The sequence below is a fragment of the Ascidiella aspersa genome, chromosome 1 (genome assembly GCF_963924565.1).
Source record: "Ascidiella aspersa chromosome 1, kaAscAspe10.2, whole genome shotgun sequence".
NCBI classification, from domain to species: Eukaryota; Metazoa; Chordata; class Ascidiacea; order Phlebobranchia; family Ascidiidae; genus Ascidiella; species Ascidiella aspersa.
The window spans coordinates 11,521,153-11,539,742 of record NC_139447.1 but is presented as its reverse complement, the minus strand read 5'-3'; the positions used below and the strand labels follow the sequence as shown (position 1 = coordinate 11,539,742).

The window sequence follows — 18,590 nt, the reverse complement described above, 5'->3', positions numbered from 1 at the left end:
CCATGAGAATTTGCCTATGAATCATAAATCTGAATACCTGGGCATTTTCCATGCAAGAATCCTATGAATTTATTTGCCAAAAGTATACCTTATTACTGTTTAGATCAGCGATTGTCAAATGACTTTTGACACCCCGAAAAATAAAAAAAATATTCACAGCACATCCTCTAAAAAATAATATGTTATATTTAAAATGGTCCCTAACACATGGGTAGCCAATAGGTTAATATTTCAATATCGTCGGTTTTTAGTGCACATTACGCTTGCTTATATATGTCATTCAGATTGCAATGCTTTTCCAGACTGTTTGTAAAACAAAAATGTTATTTTTTTTTTAAATATACAAAACATTTCGCGACGCACGCAGTTTGAGAATCACTGCTTTAGATATAGTGTCTCCAGTCTTTCCCGGGTCAGTGATGACGTAGATGACGATTTTATTTGGACATTTAACTAACTGCATTTTTTCTTAACCGTGCTTGTTTAATTCGCTGTTAAACGAAAATACGTATACCAACATTAACAAGCTTCAGCACATTCGTGCTTGATCAGCTTGAAGTAGTAATTGACTCACTGTATGTCCTATAGAAATCAGAAACTCGCCGTTGGCTGGAATCTCCGGCGCCGCCGTTGCAGCCGCGATCGCGCGCAAGAACTCCGATCCAGAGCCGAACCAGGCACCGGCGCCAACTCCTACTCCCCCGGCGTCGCCCAAAATCACCCCTAAAGAAGCGCCGTCGGCCGTTGACATCACGAGGGTGGCTAACTCGCTTAAAAGCGTCAACCGACCGCCTCCGGTCTCGCTCGTTTCCCAGTCAGAGGCACCCAGCGAGTCGGAATCGCGGCCCATGAGCATCAAGGAACGGATGGCGATGTTTCAGGCCAAGTCGGCCAACGGCAAGGCCAGTCAGGCAGCTCAAAAGCCCAGCTGGGTCAGGCCGACCCCGAAGAGCCCGCCGGCCGTTTCGGTGGCCAAGACCGCGTCGCCTATGGTGAATGGGCAAGCGAACAAGCCGAAAGTGACCAGCTGGGGCGGTGGTGGCGGCAAGGCCTTTAACATCGTCGAGTCGTCACCCATGTTCGACTGAATCCTTGGGTGAGTGAATTTCTTATATAGTCTAGTTTATGGTTTAACCATGTGCTGAAAACACACCTTGTCTATGTAAATAAACTCATCCTGCCATCAAGGCAAGTATTTTACGCCCGGAACGTGTTTAATTGGGACAATTAGCGATTCAGCGCAGTTAAGTGTTAAAGTTAGTTCTGAAAAAAGAAGGCTAGGTTTATATTTCCACTATATGACTTATTTAGATTTTTGCACTGCTTTTGTTTTTCAAATTAGTCAACGTTTGTTTAAATGTCTCCAGTGGATGGTACGACATAAGAGCAGACCACGATTATTCTCAGCATATAAAATTCTTCAGTTGAACTTTTGTTTTTGTTTAAAGGAATATACGACGACGACAACCATCTGCAGCCTTCAAAGATGCACTTAACCTCTCAAGAAAATCTGTTACACTTATTTGCTCTCCTCGTTTCTTTAAACGTTCGATAATAATCGAGCCTTCTGTCTTAAAACGTCCAGCGTTTTGCGCACCTTCCTATATGTAATCGAAGACACGATGCTGCCTATACGTCATCATTTTGCTTGTGACATCATTAGTTATGACGTTCTTAGCAACTCAATTATCTAAATATTGTTTAAGTAGCACACCTGCTTGTTGATCATTAAACTTAAAAAACTATATTTTACATCTTTTTTTCTTGGGACGTCACCTGTATAGTGTCGGAGCTTTATCCTTATTAGGATTTCCTATTTATCTCTGTAAAAAGTGCATAATTTTTATTTTCTTTCCTGTTACTTGTAAATAAATATATTGTTATCAGTAAGAGGGCACAAGAAGTAGCCATAAATAAGGCACAGTGTGGCAGTAAAACGAATCTGCGCGAATGGCCTTACGTACTGTACGTTAGTCGATCCAATCAAATACTGTTTTTCGCATGTTTCTGTCCGCGTTGTAAATACAGCGTAGTAGTACGCGTCCGATTTGTTTGTTTGTTGTAATTTTCGGGACTTCATTTTTTGTTCAGTCCCCTACCTTTAAGTCTTCAATCTTCGAAATTGTACCTAAAACACTTTAATCTACGCTGAATTTGTGCTAATAATAAACCAAATTATGTCAAAACCGTGTCACCAAACTAATCAGAAGCACAGTTCATAGCTCCTGATGGAGATATATACTTTTTGCCCAGAAGTAGATTGCTGCACAACACATATCTGGAAGTTGCAAAAATAACATGGGGTTATTGCGAAAAAGCTAAATGGATTTACTGTCAGATCTTGAACATACTAGTGCACGACTTTTGGCAATTTAATTTTACGCAGTGTGCATTAAACGCAGTAATAAAGCACATGGAAAATGCCCTAAAACAACATTGTTTTCGGTAAATCACTACCGAATGTAACCAAGTTTTAACAAATGTCTTGTCACTGCAGTACCAACAAACCGTTAATGCCTTTATAGTCTTTATATAACATCGTAATAAGCATGTAGCACACACAAGTCACGCATATACGAGCGAATCGGATTTTCCGCACTGAGGGGGATTTTGTGATGATGCTGACACATCGGCATCGTCAACCGATTGCCAACAGTGATCAATTTAACTGGGTTATGTTGTGAGTCATGACTAAGCTGCGAACTTACCTTGTTGTGCCAACGTTACAAACTGCGTGTTGTGCCAAAGTCATCGCAAGTTCACGAAAGCAATAGAGAGAGAGGATTTTTGCGGCTCACAGCGAACAAAGCCATGTCGACCTTATCTAAAGTTCAACCTCGCATGAGCTGGCTAAGTGTACATGAATTGTAAGTCCGTTTCACTTCCAGGTGCTCAGTCATGGATCACGACGTGGAAACCGAAAACCCCAGATTTCGCGTTTAGCCATGTCAACTGCATGGCTACATATCTAACTGCAAAATTTGCCCTTATTTGTGTTTTGATTTGCGTCAGAGTGAACCTATATGAGGAACACAGGGCCCCGAAAAAGCCGAAGGCTGTTGTCGATGTTCGTGCGAACCGGCGATAAAGGGCGTGCGACTATAGGGCGCAAAAACAGACTGGCGAAATAAATGAATATAGGCCACTTTCACGCTGGTCTCACGTCGCCCACGCGTTAGTACCGACGAGAAAGTCACGACTATCGGCTAAAAATCGCCGAATACCTTCCATGAGAACCTCAAAAGATTAAAAAGCGGCGGCGAAAACAAAAGAGCCGCCCACGAATACCTGAGCGTCAATTCAGGCCGTGACGTTTGCGATGCCTGCGCGATAAAGCTTTATTTAGTCAATGACCCAAGGCATCTGCTGGCCTAGAGGCACGCTCTTTTAGCATCGCGGTGTAAGTTCATCGGCATTGCGTCGGCGTCCATGTGACCACGGCGTATATAAAGCCAGGTTATCCGTACGACCAACCACTCAATTCGATTTCGTTCGGCTTGTCGCGCTAAGACTTGCTTATAAAGCTTACCCGCTTTTAGATTTCTGGTGTTCAGTTCGCTTTCGATTTTCTCAGCAAATATTGTTCGTTGGCACTGCATCCTGTGAAACGTCGGACGAAATGAGACTCACATTGACTTTGCTGATACTTTACGGGTCTTTGGTGCTGATCTCCTGTTCTCCGACCGCCATAGTGGACATTGAGGAGACGTACGATTTAGAGAATGAGGTAAGTGATGTGCGCCGGAAGAAAGTGTGGCGAATGGTAGGGGATAACAATTAGGACTTCGAACAAATCTTATAACTATAGTATAAAAATGTATTTTTTAGAGTTTTGCCTTGAGATGACCAACTTTATCGTTAAAACGTTCAGTGAATGTAACATTCCCCTTCGAAAAATGGTAATAATACGAAAACAAAACTTTCATTTCGGTTCTCACCAGACAGGTAGACCTATACGACCTTTGATTTCAATTCTAATAAAGCCAAATTTTGGCCGGTTTTCATTAACCGTTTTATTACTCATGTAAAATTGTTTTTTTGATATAAAAATTAACCTTGTCACTACCTCGTTAACAATTTTGTGTAATTTCTGGTAGCGGTAACCCATTACTCGTATATAAAAATTGCCTAAACTGCACAGTCTTTCCCGAAAAGTTTAGGTATTCAACATGGAAAGCCGAAACTCTACTGACACGGTTGTTGAAAGTTGGGGAATATGTTAAGTTTAACAGCATTTAATTCATCTTTCAAATGCCCCATTCGACTGGCGTTTTAATTGACTCTTTAAACTGGACATATCTATACTTTAAACGCCAGGAAACTATTGACAGCTTTAATATGTTTGTATTTTTAGGCTGTCAAGCGTCAAATCACCAATCTGGGAAACAGTTTTCACATGAAGATAGATCCGGCAAACATTACGAAAGAAACGGCACAGCTAGTATTTAAGGTTTGTTGATTAACCAAATAAATGTATTCATTTTTTTGTCGGCTAGTTTATTGTTCACAAGAAAATTTTGATAATAATACAACATAGTATGTATTTACTTATTGTGTAATAATACAACATAGTATGTTTTTACTTATTGTGAAATTTATTAAAGTATTGTACATTGTCACTCATTTAACAAAAGGTATACAAGTATACTTGCTACGAAGAAACAAATTACAAATTTGAAAAACACTGTTTCTTTTAGATATAAATGAAAAAAGATTCTTTTTACGAAAACTAGCTTTTGGTTTATAATGCAAGAGATACGATACTTGAACAATACATAGAATTCTACGAAGTGCGTATTTAACAATTGATTGATTGTGTGAAGGCCAAATGGCGACAAACATAGGTAGATGCCGAATCGAAAGAAAACTTAACGTAATCCTCTTTATTCGCACAAATAAACCTCGTAAAAATCATCATACGTAATCAATAAAGCAGTTTAAAGGTTTGCTGTGGGTCCCCCTAAAATATTAAACATTTACGACATTCGTGTGTATTTTTTTCACAAATTAGCATGATTGGCCAATTATAGTTAATCGTGCCCAAGGCTAACATTCTTCGAACAAGTGATTTTCTCATTTACTTACCAAACTGAAAAAGCACTTTCCAACTTACAAAGCACCTGAGAAACAACATCTGCCAGCCACTCGGTTGCTTCTGCCGTAGTCTTTTACCTATATTTCAGGCACCAGCTTACGACTATCACGCGTATCAGATATTGTTGCAATCCTAATCTAATTCAATGAACATGCACACACATATGTGTGTTAGCAACTGAGATTTAGCCCTTCTGAAGCTGCCTTTCGACTAACGATTAAGGCTTACGTACCATCGCAGACTCAATGAACCTGTCGATTAACTATGCAAGCAGGACAGGCTACAAAAACAACTAGCCTGTAGTGAGGTTCGAACTCACAACCTACGATCAAGTCAGGACCGTCGCTCTACCAGCTAAGCTACACAGGCTTGGAGAGGAGCGAGTCGAGAAACAACCATACGCCAATGCGTGCTCAATCTGTTAGTACAAGCAACTTCATATTGAAGGGCATCCACAGTACCATATCATTTATTCAATGAAACATGCACACACATACGTGTGTTAACAACTGAGATCTAGCCCTTCAGAAGCTGCTCGACCAACGATAATCTTAATCTAATTCAGAAAAAAACAGAGAATATATATGTAAAACAAAGGTGTATATATACCACCAACATGTCTTTCTAGCACAACCAATTTAAGTACTCATAGCATTGCTTTTGCTCAGATGAACGCCTACTGTAGCTGCGCTTGTTGCATCGAGGATTTGACCCCCGACTCTTGCGACAGAAGCCATCCGGTAGAGCTGCCGGAAAACTTTACTTGCCCGCACGCCTTTTGCGAATCACACTCCAACCTATGCAAGGGCTGGGACGAGGCGAAATGCAACAAGGCCTGTTTTTGCAAGTAAGTTTTCTACTAAGCAAAAAACGAAAACAAATTTAGAGGATTCTATTTTAAAAACAAAAATACCGATTTAAAGGAAAATCTATAGTCCATAAATCATTCTTACACGGTTTTAGGTAATTAGAAATTATAGGTTTAGTGATTAATGATAAAGTGAGACAAAACACTTAGTATCACTCTATTCAATTCATGTTAAAAACACTGCTTTTGAAAAAAAACACTTGTGTTACTTGAATAGTTAAAGTGAAAATTGTTTTAAACTGCTTCTAGAAATGGCTTTTAACCTTCGCGGACCACCATTGTAGCTCCCCATAATGAACCCTGTACAATCCAACTTAAAGCAAAATACCAATATATTATTCGACGCCATCAGCAATTTTATCACAATTCAATAGGTTAATTTGTAAACTAATTATTTTCTAGTTTAAGTGGACCTATTATAGGTTCTGTACAGAAACGCCGGAGCGATTTCAGGGCAAGGAGGGCAACTTTTTTGTTAAGGGCAACATAGACCGCAGGCGAGCGTAGCGAGCCAAAATATCCCCCGGGAAAAATTTTGCAGCCACGCCCTCTAGATTGGCTTAAAATGGTACCAAAAATTTTTTAACAAATGTCAACCATGTCATTTTACGAATTTTTTTGCATTTTTCCGTAGCTCAAGCCCTACTCCTGAAGGGCACTTTTGCCCCCCCCCCCCCCTTTCCCCCCTTAGCAAAGAGCAGGAGGGGCGCTTGTCCCCCGTGTCCCCCCTTCCCTCTCCGGCGTCCCTGGTTCTGTGCATCGATCTAGCTGCTAGCACATCGTTTTGTGCCTGAGTACAATTACATAAATTACGAAATATTGTATAAAAAGTGCTGTCAGCATGTATTGCCGCAAACTGTGACTATGTCCAAATTAGCTCATTTATTGTTGGAATGATTATACCTTGTTCATTTTTGTTTTTGGTGGAAGTATTGGAATCAGATACAAATTTTTCTCACACAAACAAGTGTCTTTCATTGCTCAAAAACATGATTATATTTGATACGAATTAAGAACATTAAACTTTTTTTTCTTTGATATAAGAAACACCCCTAATGCCTTATTCATTACTATAAAAGTATATATAGGTATCCCATTTTCCAGACTGTTAAATTTTATCAAATCTTCTGATTTGTGTCAGTATATCATCGATCCTCATTTACCACTTCTTCTAAACCAGGGGTCGGCAACCTTTTTTTAGTCGCGGGCCAAAACCAAATTCAGAAAGGTCTCTGCGGGCCGCACAAAATGTTGACTAAGAATTATGTTATTAAAATGTTAAAACTACCCTGAATCAGGCGGAGCTCGGTTCTTTTTTGCGCCTAAAAACGTGTTTAATTACATTTAAGGAGGCAGTAATTAACTATTGGCACAAAGCGCGAATAAAATACGTTTGTTTGGTTTAAAATCCGAGTCCACACATCGCCATCCATACAACTAATGAATAGTGTAATAAAACTACTTTGAGGAAACGCAATAACAATAGTTAATCTAGTTGAGTGTTTGTCAACCTTTCAAAGTCCGGGCAAACCTGGCAAGCGAAGCAAGCGCGATTTTATTTTGGTATAACGCCATTTCTTGCAAGTTTTCATTAGCCTACATTGCCGACAATGAAAAATAAAAAAATTCTAAAAAATATATGTCCAATATATTTCAATATTTGTTGTGCACGGCACAACGGTAAAGAAGCGCTAATCTATATTTCAAAAGACAGCGTCAAAACGTAAACAAACCGAATGGAGAAGGATCATTCGCGCGAAGCGCGACAATTTTTCGCACTTACGTAGTTAAAATAGTTAACAAGTATTTGAAATGGAATCGTGCCTAGTTTGTCAAAGAGGCGGCGGACCGGATGAATTTCATCGGCGGGCCGGATCCGGCCCGCGGGCCGTAGGTTGCCAACCCCTGTTCTAAACCATTGGTTCTCAACATTTTTTTCTTTCGTGGCCCATTTACGTTGCAAAAAAATACTGTGGCCCAATACATTTTAATGAAAGAAAAAACTGTAAAATGGGTTTAGAAAAAAAAAACACAGCAAACATAGTTCAAACCAGAATATTTATTCAACCGTGCATTAGTAAGATACTTGCGGCTAAACGATAAATTTACATTTCTTTATAATTCCTCCCCAAGCCATTCGTTGTAAAATGTAGTGACACAAATGAAACTAAATCTAGCTTTTTTAAATTGGTCTGTGGCCAACCTCAAATGTTCTTATGACCCACCAGTGAGCCATGGCACACTGGTTGAGAACCACTGTTCTAAACTGAATGCTGTATTAAATTAAACCATTAGATAAGGCTTAAGATCATGCAGGGCATTACACGCACAGAGCGAAGCATGTCAATTTCACAAAAACTTGCAAAAGTATTATCACACCAATTTTCAGAATCCGTACTAAACGGTCTGTCGGATTCCAAGTGCTACTCGAAGTATCTTGAAACTGAGTTGAATATAGGCAAAACGAAAATAACATAATAAAAGGCGAAGAAAAACAAAAAAGCGGCCAACTTATAAAAAGGAGCTAGAACATCAAATTGCAATAGTTCTGAATGTTTCCTGAGGTTCCCCAAACCTTCATTTTTCTCTCGGTTCTTTTAACAACCACAACAAGGGAAAAAATGGTTTCAATGCCGAAAGTAACTAATTACTAGGTGCCAACAAAAACGTGTAAAACGTGAAAGGTGAGGTGTAAAAGTGATAAATTACTTCAGTGAAAACGTAAGATTAAAAAGAACAACACACGTACAAGCGATAAAATAAAGAAATAACAAAGCGCTCACAAACGATGGAACACTATTGTTCCAATGTCATTTGTTCCAAATACCGCTTTTTGGAAAAAAGTTTTTGTTTCGTTTCTTTGCAGGAGGTGCGCGAACAAGCTGGCCGACGACGACTACCGTTGCCAGGCCAACTCCTCCCCGGGCCCTGGGTGCGTTTGCGAGGGCGATGAGTTGAAGGCCCCGTGCGCACCCGAGTCGGAAAACCTGCACAACCTCTGGCTGGCCACCATCCTCGTTTCTATGAACCCCGATCGCGTCAATTGCCTGCTAGGCTGCTTCTGCACGTAAGCTATCTCATTTGGCTATCGCTTCAGTACGGCTGATACATTTTGCGGGATGCTGGAGCTTGAAGCTCTATTCTTCTGCTCCACAATAGAACTCTGGAGCCACACAATGATCCGTTAGCGAATGAGGTTTAATTACAAAACAAAAAACGGGGAGCAAGTTTAAATCACATTTTTACGCCATACAGTAATGGGTTTGAAGCATGAAAATTTGAAGATTACCTTATCTGTTACCATATATAAAACTATTTTTTGTCGTGGACAACAGCCAACTGCACGCAAACAAAACGGTAATTCAATTTTAGATTCCATACCCAAACGCTAAACAATACAATCTGCATTCTCAGAATTCTGGGAAATTGTTTTAATTCTTCAATATATAAATAGTCAAAAAGTTAATCAGTGCTCCTTATTTGATCTTAGGTACCTATTACAATCTAGAAAAACAAATAGTTTAAAAAAAAACGTTTTTACAAAGTTGGCAGATTTTCACACAACGCTTGTTTTATTAGGTGACCGCTAAAACGAAAATACTGTAACTTAGTTGAGACTAATAATTAAAAAGACAACTTTTTTCACATTTAAAAGTTTTTGTTTTGAAAGTGAGTGCCTACCCTGAATCTTATTTTCCGGTTAAACTGTATGCACTTAGTACATCGTTCTTGCAAAATTCATTTAATAAGGCGATACGTGATGCACTGGGATTAGCACGTTTCTCAATATATTGAGTAATTTGGGGCAAAACATCAATATGATTCGGCAACAAAGTTGTAGGGGAAAAAATAAAAAAGTACCAATAATAAAAACACTTTCGTTAAGCAATTCACATAATTATAATTTTTCACGAAAAATACCAAATTCACCGTTTTAAACTTCAAAATACCTCCAAGTTGAAAATTTCCCCGGTTAAGAAACTCACATAAGTAAACCGTTATGATTCAAAAATACTTAGCCATTCGCCACACCGCCAAATCAGTGCTGTCACTATACTGATGTAGATTTTGTAACACCTAATTTTCATATTTTTAACGATTTGTTCCAGGGAGTGCGACAGGCAGGAAATAAGTGCCTACATTTCCGAAGTTGACAAAACGTGCGTCCATTTTCCCGAAGTACCGCAGCAAAACTGCACTTGCCAACCATGTCCGAGCGCAGAAAGTGCAAAGCAAGCGCGAATTGTAAGTAGAACATCAACTATTTTCTTCTACGATCTATGGCAGACTTACTTAAACTTGTTTTTTCCGCGGACCCCTAAATTGTTTTTCTTAGCGTGGACTATACGTTTGGCAAGCAATTTTCAGAGATGACGTCATAAATTGCGGTAATATTACAAATACAAATAGACTTCAGAAATCTGCTAATTTCGGTCAAAAAATGTGAAAGTGTAAAGGAGTCTACATTCAGTGCCAAAAACCTTTTTATTTTTCTTATTTTTAGCAATTGATTACTTCTAAAATATACACTAATATTTACATCTGACCTTCATACAAGTCAAAAGTGGTTCACAGACCCACAAGGGGTCCAGGGCCCCAGTTTAAAAAAACCTGTTATAGAAACATTTTTCGTCAACAATTATGCTGCCTAATGGGCAAAACGAATGCTGGGTCACCATTTCTACTAAAAGTTTGTGCAATATACTCAGTTTATTATTGTAGTTTAAGGGAATTATTATATTTTTTCAAGATTTGCAAAAATGAAAAACTTTAATCAACTATTTTTTTGCAGAACCTGAATGCTTTGAGCATAAGTCATAGTGGGCACGGAAAATAAAAGTGTCTTGCCATTAAAAAGCTCAATATCAACGGTGCACCGCGCCAACTGTACTTATCGTATCTGTGTTCCCACACTTGTTTTCGAAATAAATTATTCGTTTTTGTTGAAGGTGCCTGTATCCTTATTGGGCATTTATGCCCCTTTTCTTGGGTGATAATAATTTATAAATAATTTCCGCGAGACCAGAGTGCGTTTTGCCTTCAACTCAACCGTGCACATAAAATAATTGGTTTACAATATGTTGCGTTTGTGTTGTCCTTTTAGTTATGCTCATAATCGAACGAGTTTACCAATTTTAATAGTTTATCGTTTAATGTCACAACACGGACTTGATTTGTCATAGTAATAAGTTGACTGGGACTTGACTTGGTACTTATTCAAATATACTTGACTTGTACTCAAGTATTACCGTTTACAAGGTCATGTATTCAAAAGAATTGTTACAGTTCACTATATTTAATTTGGGTAAAACAAAAGTTAACAAAGTAAAATGGAGTGAAAGCAGCTGAGACTTTTGAACCGGGAACTAAAATGAATACAAGTTCAAGAGGCCTGCAAAGTGCAACACGCCACCAAATACCCAGGGACGAAATGGCAAGCTGTATAATGTTCATGAAGTCGGGCCAACATCTCCCTTTCCCACAAATTTAGGACAGTGTTTTGCAAATTACAAACAATTATGCCACACTTCCCATTTATCTGGCCAAGAATTTGAGTATGACACACCTCCTGTATGAATTGTCTTCTTTCCATCGCTGTAAGCCACATCACTATCCGTGGCCCACGCAACATCACTTCATTTAATGAATGCGAACACGCTTTCTGTTAGCATCACCTTTAAGTTTAGTATATTGTTCGCCTACCTCCAGGAAATCTTATTTCTATTTTAAGTGTTTATTCCTGCTCTGTAATTCTGTACATAGTTCTTATAGAGTTGAAAAAATAACATAGGTTGCAATCTAATCGAACGAAGTGCACCTGGTGCGCCCTCGCATTGGTTGGAGAGTTAAATAAACACTCATTGGAGTCATTGCCACACGCAGTTGCCATATATAATGTCGAACCGACGAAAAAAAGAAAGCAATAGCTAAAATATATCTTGTTAGTAATAAAATCATTTTCCACTGATCAGCAACGAGTGAAACGAATTTGATTTGGGATTACGACTTTAGCTCGGAGGGTCAACTGTTAAAATTTATTAATTATTTTCAGTCATTTTATCGTCCCGACAATGCTAAAAATAGGCGTTTAACGTGGTTGCCAACTTAAAAAGGTTTTATATTCGTTGGGTACCAAATTGATAATCTGCCTTACACCACACATGACGTAACAGTACAAAACCTCTCAAACAAAACTAGCGAACCATGGTACAATAAAACATGAAATAGCAATGGAGGCGACATTATTAATAACTCGTTTAATGGAAATATTTTGCCGAGACAAATTCATTGCGAAGTGAGCCTATTATTCTATGGCATCGCATCTGGACTGAAGCCAACTGTTGGCTAAGATATTGAGGCGACGGGACGCCCTCTCGCTGCGCCATAAACTGCTGCTTCTAATTCGCTACTATTAATTGGCAGTGGTTTGTAAAAACAAAAGGACTGTAGCAAATTGCTTACAATTCGCTAGTTTTAATTGGCAGTAGATTGTAAAACAAACGCATTTGATAGCCAAACTATCATGTACGTGCGCATATTGGTGATGTGTCCCCGTTGGACAAACATTCGTGACTAAAGCTACGCGGACGTGCAATTTAGAGCAACACAAATATTACGCACAAGCAACTATTCCGAACCATCCAAAAACGTCCGTTATTATTGAAAATACTTGCGAAATGCAAACAACACCCAAATACGAAAAGAACACTGGAAGAGGAATTGCCATAGTTACGTAAATGTTTACTTTGGGTAAGTACCAACACACTAGTTGGTTAAGCCATTACTGCGCTAACGCTGACCAGCAAATTATCTGAGACTCTTTTGGCTGAGCTGTTGTGACATGTCAGTGTCATCCGACATGTTATATGTCTAACTATATCAGGGGTCGGCAACCTAAGGCCCGCCGGCCGGATTCGGCCCGCCGATGTAATTCATCCGGCCCGCCGCCTCTTGGACAAATTAGAGTCCATTTCACATAATTTTTAACTATTTTAACTATATGTAAGCTCGAAAAATTTTCGCGCTTTGCGCGAATGATTTTTCTACGTCCGATTCGTTTACATTTTTTTTGATTCGTTTACGTCTTTTCAACCAAATCAGCGCTTGTCTATTGTTGCGCCGTTCAAGGCTACAAAGTGCCTCTCGAAAAAATTGAAAACATATTCACATAATATTGGACATATGTATATTTTTTAATTTTTTTTTTTTTTTTTTCATTTTCGGCAATGTAATAGAAACTTTCAAGAAATTTAAAAGAAATGCCGATATACCCCCCAAAAAATCGCGCTCGCTTCGCTCGCCAAGAGCGTCCTGCCTTAAGTAGCTTAACCAGACTTAGATAGATCAACTTTATATGTTATCCCGTTTTCCTCAATAGAGTCTTATTACACTTTTCATTAATAGTATGGATTATGACCCGAAAGATTATGTGACCCGTGTGAACTCGAATTTTAAACCAAACAAACGCTTTTTTGCGCTTTGCGCTTTACTTACTGTTTAAACGTAGTTAAATACGTCTGAAAGTGCAAAAAATAATCCGAGGCCCGCCTGATTCACAGCTGTTCTAACATTTTGATAACACAATTCTTAGTTAACATTTTGTGCGGCCCGCAAAGACCTTTCTCAGTTTGCTTTTGGCCCGCGACTAGAAAAAGGTTGCCGACCTCTGAACCAGATGGACGTGCAATAAGATGACTTTAGTTAAAGATTGTTTAAATTAAACCGGGCTGTCTTTACGGTTCCAGTTGATTCGACGGCAATCTGGTGCTGGCTAAATATTTATTAGCGGTTTAACAGTTTACCACGACACATCTGCCCGTCAAAAAATCCTGCTTTGGTTTATAGTGCTAAAGTTTATGTGAAATTATGTATGAGTTTACTTAAGTTGCACTTTTCTTATCTTTAAGTTTTACATTTTTTAAAAACTTGTTTGTATTTGATACGTGCATTACATAGGCTATTATCATTGTAGCGTTTAAGTTAAACTAACAACATCGTGGGAAGGAACAATACTGGTCTGACGCACTTTCATTCCGAAAAGCTATTTTGGACATGACGTGCGGCCCACTGCAAATAGATTGTGAAATTAGGCGAGTGTAATCTGTGAGAAAATTGCCGCCTGGTTTACACCAAATCGTTGAAATCCGTCTATAAAAGGCTTCCTTTGTAAGTGATGAACCAGATTCGACTGAAATCTACCCAACCAAACAGGACGACAAGATGTTCAAGGTTGCCATTCTTCTAATTGCTGCCGGTAAGTCGATCGAGTCAGAGGCCCATCGCTGCAAACACAGGATTGCCTAAATGCAGTGGTTCGGGGTGCCGCGGTGCCCTGGGGTGCCATTTATAATGCTCTACGGGTGCCGATAGGTATTTGAGACTTTTTAGGAATCTGATTTTGGCTCAATTGCTCTATGTTCGATTAGAGGCCATTATATCAAATGACATATTCCTACATGCTTTAAGTTGATTATATTGTACCGGTTTTATTTATAGCGACATTTTAGTAAAATACTCCAGTTTTCAGTCGGGGCACCGTAAAATATCGTTATTCTTTTTGAGGGGTTCCGTAAGCCCTAATAGGTTGAAAATCACTGGCCTAATGCATATTGTGTCCCTCAATGGTGCTACTTTTGTTAATATTGGGATATTTTTTGCCAGTGTCCCAATAATCTAACGAACATTTTAACCCGGTTACTTGTTGCAGTCATGACGGCTAACGCCGCCGATGAGCGCATTGTCGGTGGATCGACTGTCACTGACATGGCAGTCGCTCCCTGGCAGGTGTCACTCCAGCGCAACGCCTTTCACTTCTGTGGAGGCTCGCTCATCGCCGAGCAGTTTGTCATGACAGCCGCCCACTGCTACAACACCAAGTAAGAGAACAACTTACACCTGTGTGTCGCAACTATTTTTAATTTGTTTTTACTTCAGGCACACTTTGCTTAATTTGTGTCCAACGTGAGGACTTTAATTGACTATTTGCAACGAATTAACTATATGCGTTAAAGGCTCAAGGAACTATTGTGTTACTATTACAAATACCCGGATTAATCAGTTTAAATTGGTATATTATGTTAGGACGCAACTAGTTTTTCGCAAATGATTGCCCGAATTTTTAGCGTTTACGTGGCTTAGTAACAACGATGCAAGCGATAGCGGTAAATTTTACTGCTAATTAATTAAAAAAGGAAAATTCGCAGCGGTTTCACTAACAGTTGAACCTTATTAACTATAACTACAAAATTTGCCATTGTCATAGTATGCGGTTATCAGAAAGTCGTAAATCTGATTTTCTCATAACGCATATTCAACGCATCTAACAAAAAAAAACGAACCCTAATACTCTGCTTCGTCCTACGCAGCGTTAAGGTAAACCTCGGGTCAGTGGACACCAGAAACCCCGCCCAGAGCATTTATGCCGTCGCCTTCACCACCCATCCCGATTACGGAAGCTTCCCGGCCACTACGTATGATTACGCCGTTATCAGGATGGCAAGCAAGGCGATACTCGGCCCTAACGTAAGTATTGGCCCTAATGTAAGTCTGTGACTGTTCTCGGGTAAGTTAAAAACAACGATCATTCAAAAATATATTGCAATAAAATGGAAGTTCCAGCGTAGATAACATTTTAAAAAATATTATCTCTGTGCCATGCTGAATGGCGACATAAACGTCAAAAGTGCCCCATTTGTAATGCATTATGTTATGCCAACGATTTTAAAAGCTTATTAGGATTTAAACAAAGGTGATTAAAAGACGTAATCAATACCGCACGCAGGGTTTAAACCATGGCTGCGAAGTCGGTTAAAAATAACACTCCCGAGTCCGACTCCAGACAAAAAAATAAACTCGAGTCCGACTCCCGAGTCCCGAATCGACTCCGGCCAAATGTAAGATTTCATCAATTAAGAGTCCGGATCAGACTCTACAGCCTGTATTCCCCCAATTTAGATAACAAAATACTGTGGATATTCAGCAATCCACTTATAGGGATGTCATATAATTCATCCACACACTAAATACATGGTTGGAATATAGCCACCATATGCTATTCCGCATTCAAATTTTACAGTTGGCGGCACTATCAGTTTCAAAATTTGGTACTACCAATGCGCACGTCGGACTCGGGACTCGGGGCTCGGGACTCGGGACTCGGGTAGTTTTACTCACGTAGTAGTTTTACTACTACGACTCCGCAGCCCTGGTTTAAACACGCCACAAGTTTGACAAAACGCCCGTTTTTCTTCGTTGCCAGGTTGCCATCATCGACTTGCCCACAGACGAAGTGGAAAAATTCGAGGGACAGATCGCCCAGATCACCGGCTGGGGTCAGCTGAGCGGCAGCAACAACGTCGCGCCTAACTTCTTGCAAGTTGCCTCTGTGCCGATCGTTACCAACGAGGAGTGCAAGGGCTGGTGGGGCTTCAGGGTCACTCCACAGATGGTCTGCGCCGGCGCCACCGGAACCAGCGCTTGTATGGTACGTATATTACTCTGGCTTGCCAGTGTCGGTCTGCCAATGTTATACAATTATTTTAATGTCACTCAAGTCCTATTCAAGTAATTTGCAAATAACTTTAAGGTTACGTCAAGTTTGTTTTAAATAAGTTGTTAAGCAAGTCAAGTCTTTACCGAAGCAAGTCAAATGCAAGTTACAGAATTGGCATCAAAAACAAATGTTAAACTTAATAATCTCGTGAACGCGTTCTACATTGAATAATATTCGCTATCAAAAATATCAATAAATCAAAACAGAAAGACGTGAGTATTTATTACATGGAATAATTGGCCTAGATAGAGAAACCTATTTTACTCAAACGTATTTAATAGGCACCTCAATTTATGAACAGTAATTTGCGTAAATGATGACTCAAGTCGAACTGTCGAAGTCATGCCATTTGTCTAAAGTAACTATAACGCAAGTGATATCTGTGAATAATTGTAATTAGGCTATGGTGATTGTAAAAACGTAAAAAATGTGAATTAAGAAAACTTTTGTTGTCGTTGGGTACACTATGCACGGATCTGTAATGTAGCTTCATAATAAATTCCAAAGCCAAAAAGGTCGAATAGATCGACAGCATCTTGATTAAGACGTTTCGATACGAACTTGTATCATCTTCAGTTAGTGTGACTGAAAAGCAAATCAAAGCATCACTTATAATGCTGTCGATCTACTCGACCTTTTTGGCTTTGAAATTTTATTGTCCTACTCATTTGTCAACACTAATAAGAGGGATGTTTTTTACTTTTTTAAAAATAAAACCATATAGTATTGGTGGCAATATTAGAAAACGCTTTCAAAACATAAATTCGACATGTTTATTTTCTCTAACGAAATAATTTCGATGTCCAAAAAGACCACAAGGACGCATAAGGAAACTTTGCGGCTGTTATTGCATGAATTGTTGTACAGGGAGACTCTGGCGGACCCCTGGCCGTACAATCGGGCGACAATTGGATCCTGGTTGGAAACACATCATGGGGAAGCGGCTCTTGCACAACCGACACTGTAGCCGTCTGGTCTCGCAACAGCGAGGTCCTTCCTTGGATTAACAGCTTTCTTTCGTCCAACTGATTGCTGTGTTAGTCGCAATGCGCTGAGCTTGTACCAGCAGCCTAATTGGCAAAATAAAATAAGTGCATTTTGAAAAACTGAATGAATTGCCCTATTGCCGTTTTCTATAAGCTGGCGTCTATCAAGTCGTATAGTAACAACATATAGTGGGCAATAATGCCAAAATCACAAATAGTGACAAATTTTGTGGAGCACTTGAATTAAAACTGTCAAGAAAAAACATTAGCTACAAAGGGTATTGGTCTTAATTCACAAAACACGAACAATCGAAGTCGATGTTATGGCTTAGGCTGGCCGCATTACCAGGTTGTTTTCCATAATATCAAAATGTTAGGCGACACTCTTGAGAATCCCTCGAAGCACACTGGTGTGCCGCGCCACACAGTTTGAAAATTACTGCGACACATGAGATTAGTCTCATAAGGGTAAGAAAATAGTTAAAAAAAATTGATTAGTCCACGTTATGACATGATGAAGGCGTCGTCATTAAAATTGCTAGAAATGAAGTAAAATTTGCAATTAGGTGTAGCAATTTTGAAATGACAACGGACAAGGTAAACTCACGTATTTAAAACATTGGTACGTAACTTAATGACACAAGACGTGGCGACGTGGCGTATTATGACGCAACAGTTATAACTATGTTTACTGTTAAGTAAATAAAATCATTAGTTGACACTTTTCACTAAACAATTTCACTACGCATTGGAAGAAGGTTACGATATGAATGACGTTAAATGGCCGAAAAAACATAGTGCAATATAAATAATTGCAACTTGAATTACAGGTTAGAGTTTTCATCTAGTTGTTCTACAAATTGCAAGGTCTGGTGTGAAGTGTGTACTGTTTCAAAAAAGATTGAAAAGCCTTGCCTTGAACTCAACTTTCTTCCTGTCTGCTGTTTGTACATTTAACTTATATTCAATTGTTTAAACATGCACTGTCAACAACATTCATTATTATAATTATAATCACAGATATTTGTTATGATATTAATTGGCATTCTCGTAATAGTGATTGGTATTTAATTGTCGTTTTCCCGACCC

General features: G+C 39.2%; 3 protein-coding genes and 1 non-coding gene across 4 annotated transcripts in view; 3 read left to right on the top strand and 1 right to left on the bottom strand.

Annotated features, from left to right (window-relative positions):
• Window positions 1–1,088, top strand: part of LOC146167508 (uncharacterized) — a 55,201-nt gene extending 54,113 nt beyond the window's left edge. Inside the window, 1 exon segment of the mRNA XM_083385882.1 lies at window positions 589–1,088. Within this exon segment, the coding sequence (XP_083242008.1) occupies window positions 589–1,088 (500 nt within the window).
• A 2,408-nt stretch (window positions 1,089–3,496) lies between these two features.
• On the top strand, window positions 3,497–11,156 carry LOC146167506 (uncharacterized). Its single transcript, XM_083389181.1, has 6 exons — window positions 3,497–3,727; window positions 4,355–4,450; window positions 5,764–5,942; window positions 8,830–9,030; window positions 10,073–10,208; window positions 10,756–11,156. Exons 1-6 carry the CDS (start codon window positions 3,620–3,622, stop codon window positions 10,798–10,800), a joined length of 765 nt encoding a protein of 254 aa, XP_083245307.1. The 5' UTR covers window positions 3,497–3,619; the 3' UTR covers window positions 10,801–11,156.
• Trnav-gac (transfer RNA valine (anticodon GAC)) lies at window positions 5,390–5,464 on the bottom strand. The gene has a single exon. It is a non-coding gene; the product is annotated as a tRNA-Val (tRNA).
• A 2,212-nt stretch (window positions 11,157–13,368) lies between the features above and the next one.
• On the top strand, window positions 13,369–17,544 carry LOC146167505 (chymotrypsinogen B-like). The gene is made up of 6 exons (XM_083385870.1): window positions 13,369–13,401; window positions 14,121–14,217; window positions 14,671–14,839; window positions 15,329–15,485; window positions 16,222–16,446; window positions 17,383–17,544. Exons 1-6 carry the CDS (start codon window positions 13,369–13,371, stop codon window positions 17,542–17,544), a joined length of 843 nt encoding a protein of 280 aa, XP_083241996.1.
• Window positions 17,545–18,590: the final 1,046 nt, after the last annotated feature.

Coding starts and splice junctions, on each gene's coding strand:
- LOC146167505 (XM_083385870.1), top strand. CDS start 13,369: ATGGATTATGACCCGAAAGATTATGTGACCCGT. Junction 14,840..15,328: donor GCCCACTGCTACAACACCAA/GTAAGAGAACAA, acceptor CGTCCTACGCAG/CGTTAAGGTAAACCTCGGGT. Junction 15,486..16,221: donor AGGCGATACTCGGCCCTAAC/GTAAGTATTGGC, acceptor CTTCGTTGCCAG/GTTGCCATCATCGACTTGCC.
- LOC146167506 (XM_083389181.1), top strand. CDS start 3,620: ATGAGACTCACATTGACTTTGCTGATACTTTACGGGTCTTTGGTGCTG. Junction 3,728..4,354: donor CGTACGATTTAGAGAATGAG/GTAAGTGATGTG, acceptor TTGTATTTTTAG/GCTGTCAAGCGTCAAATCAC. Junction 4,451..5,763: donor CGGCACAGCTAGTATTTAAG/GTTTGTTGATTA, acceptor GCTTTTGCTCAG/ATGAACGCCTACTGTAGCTG.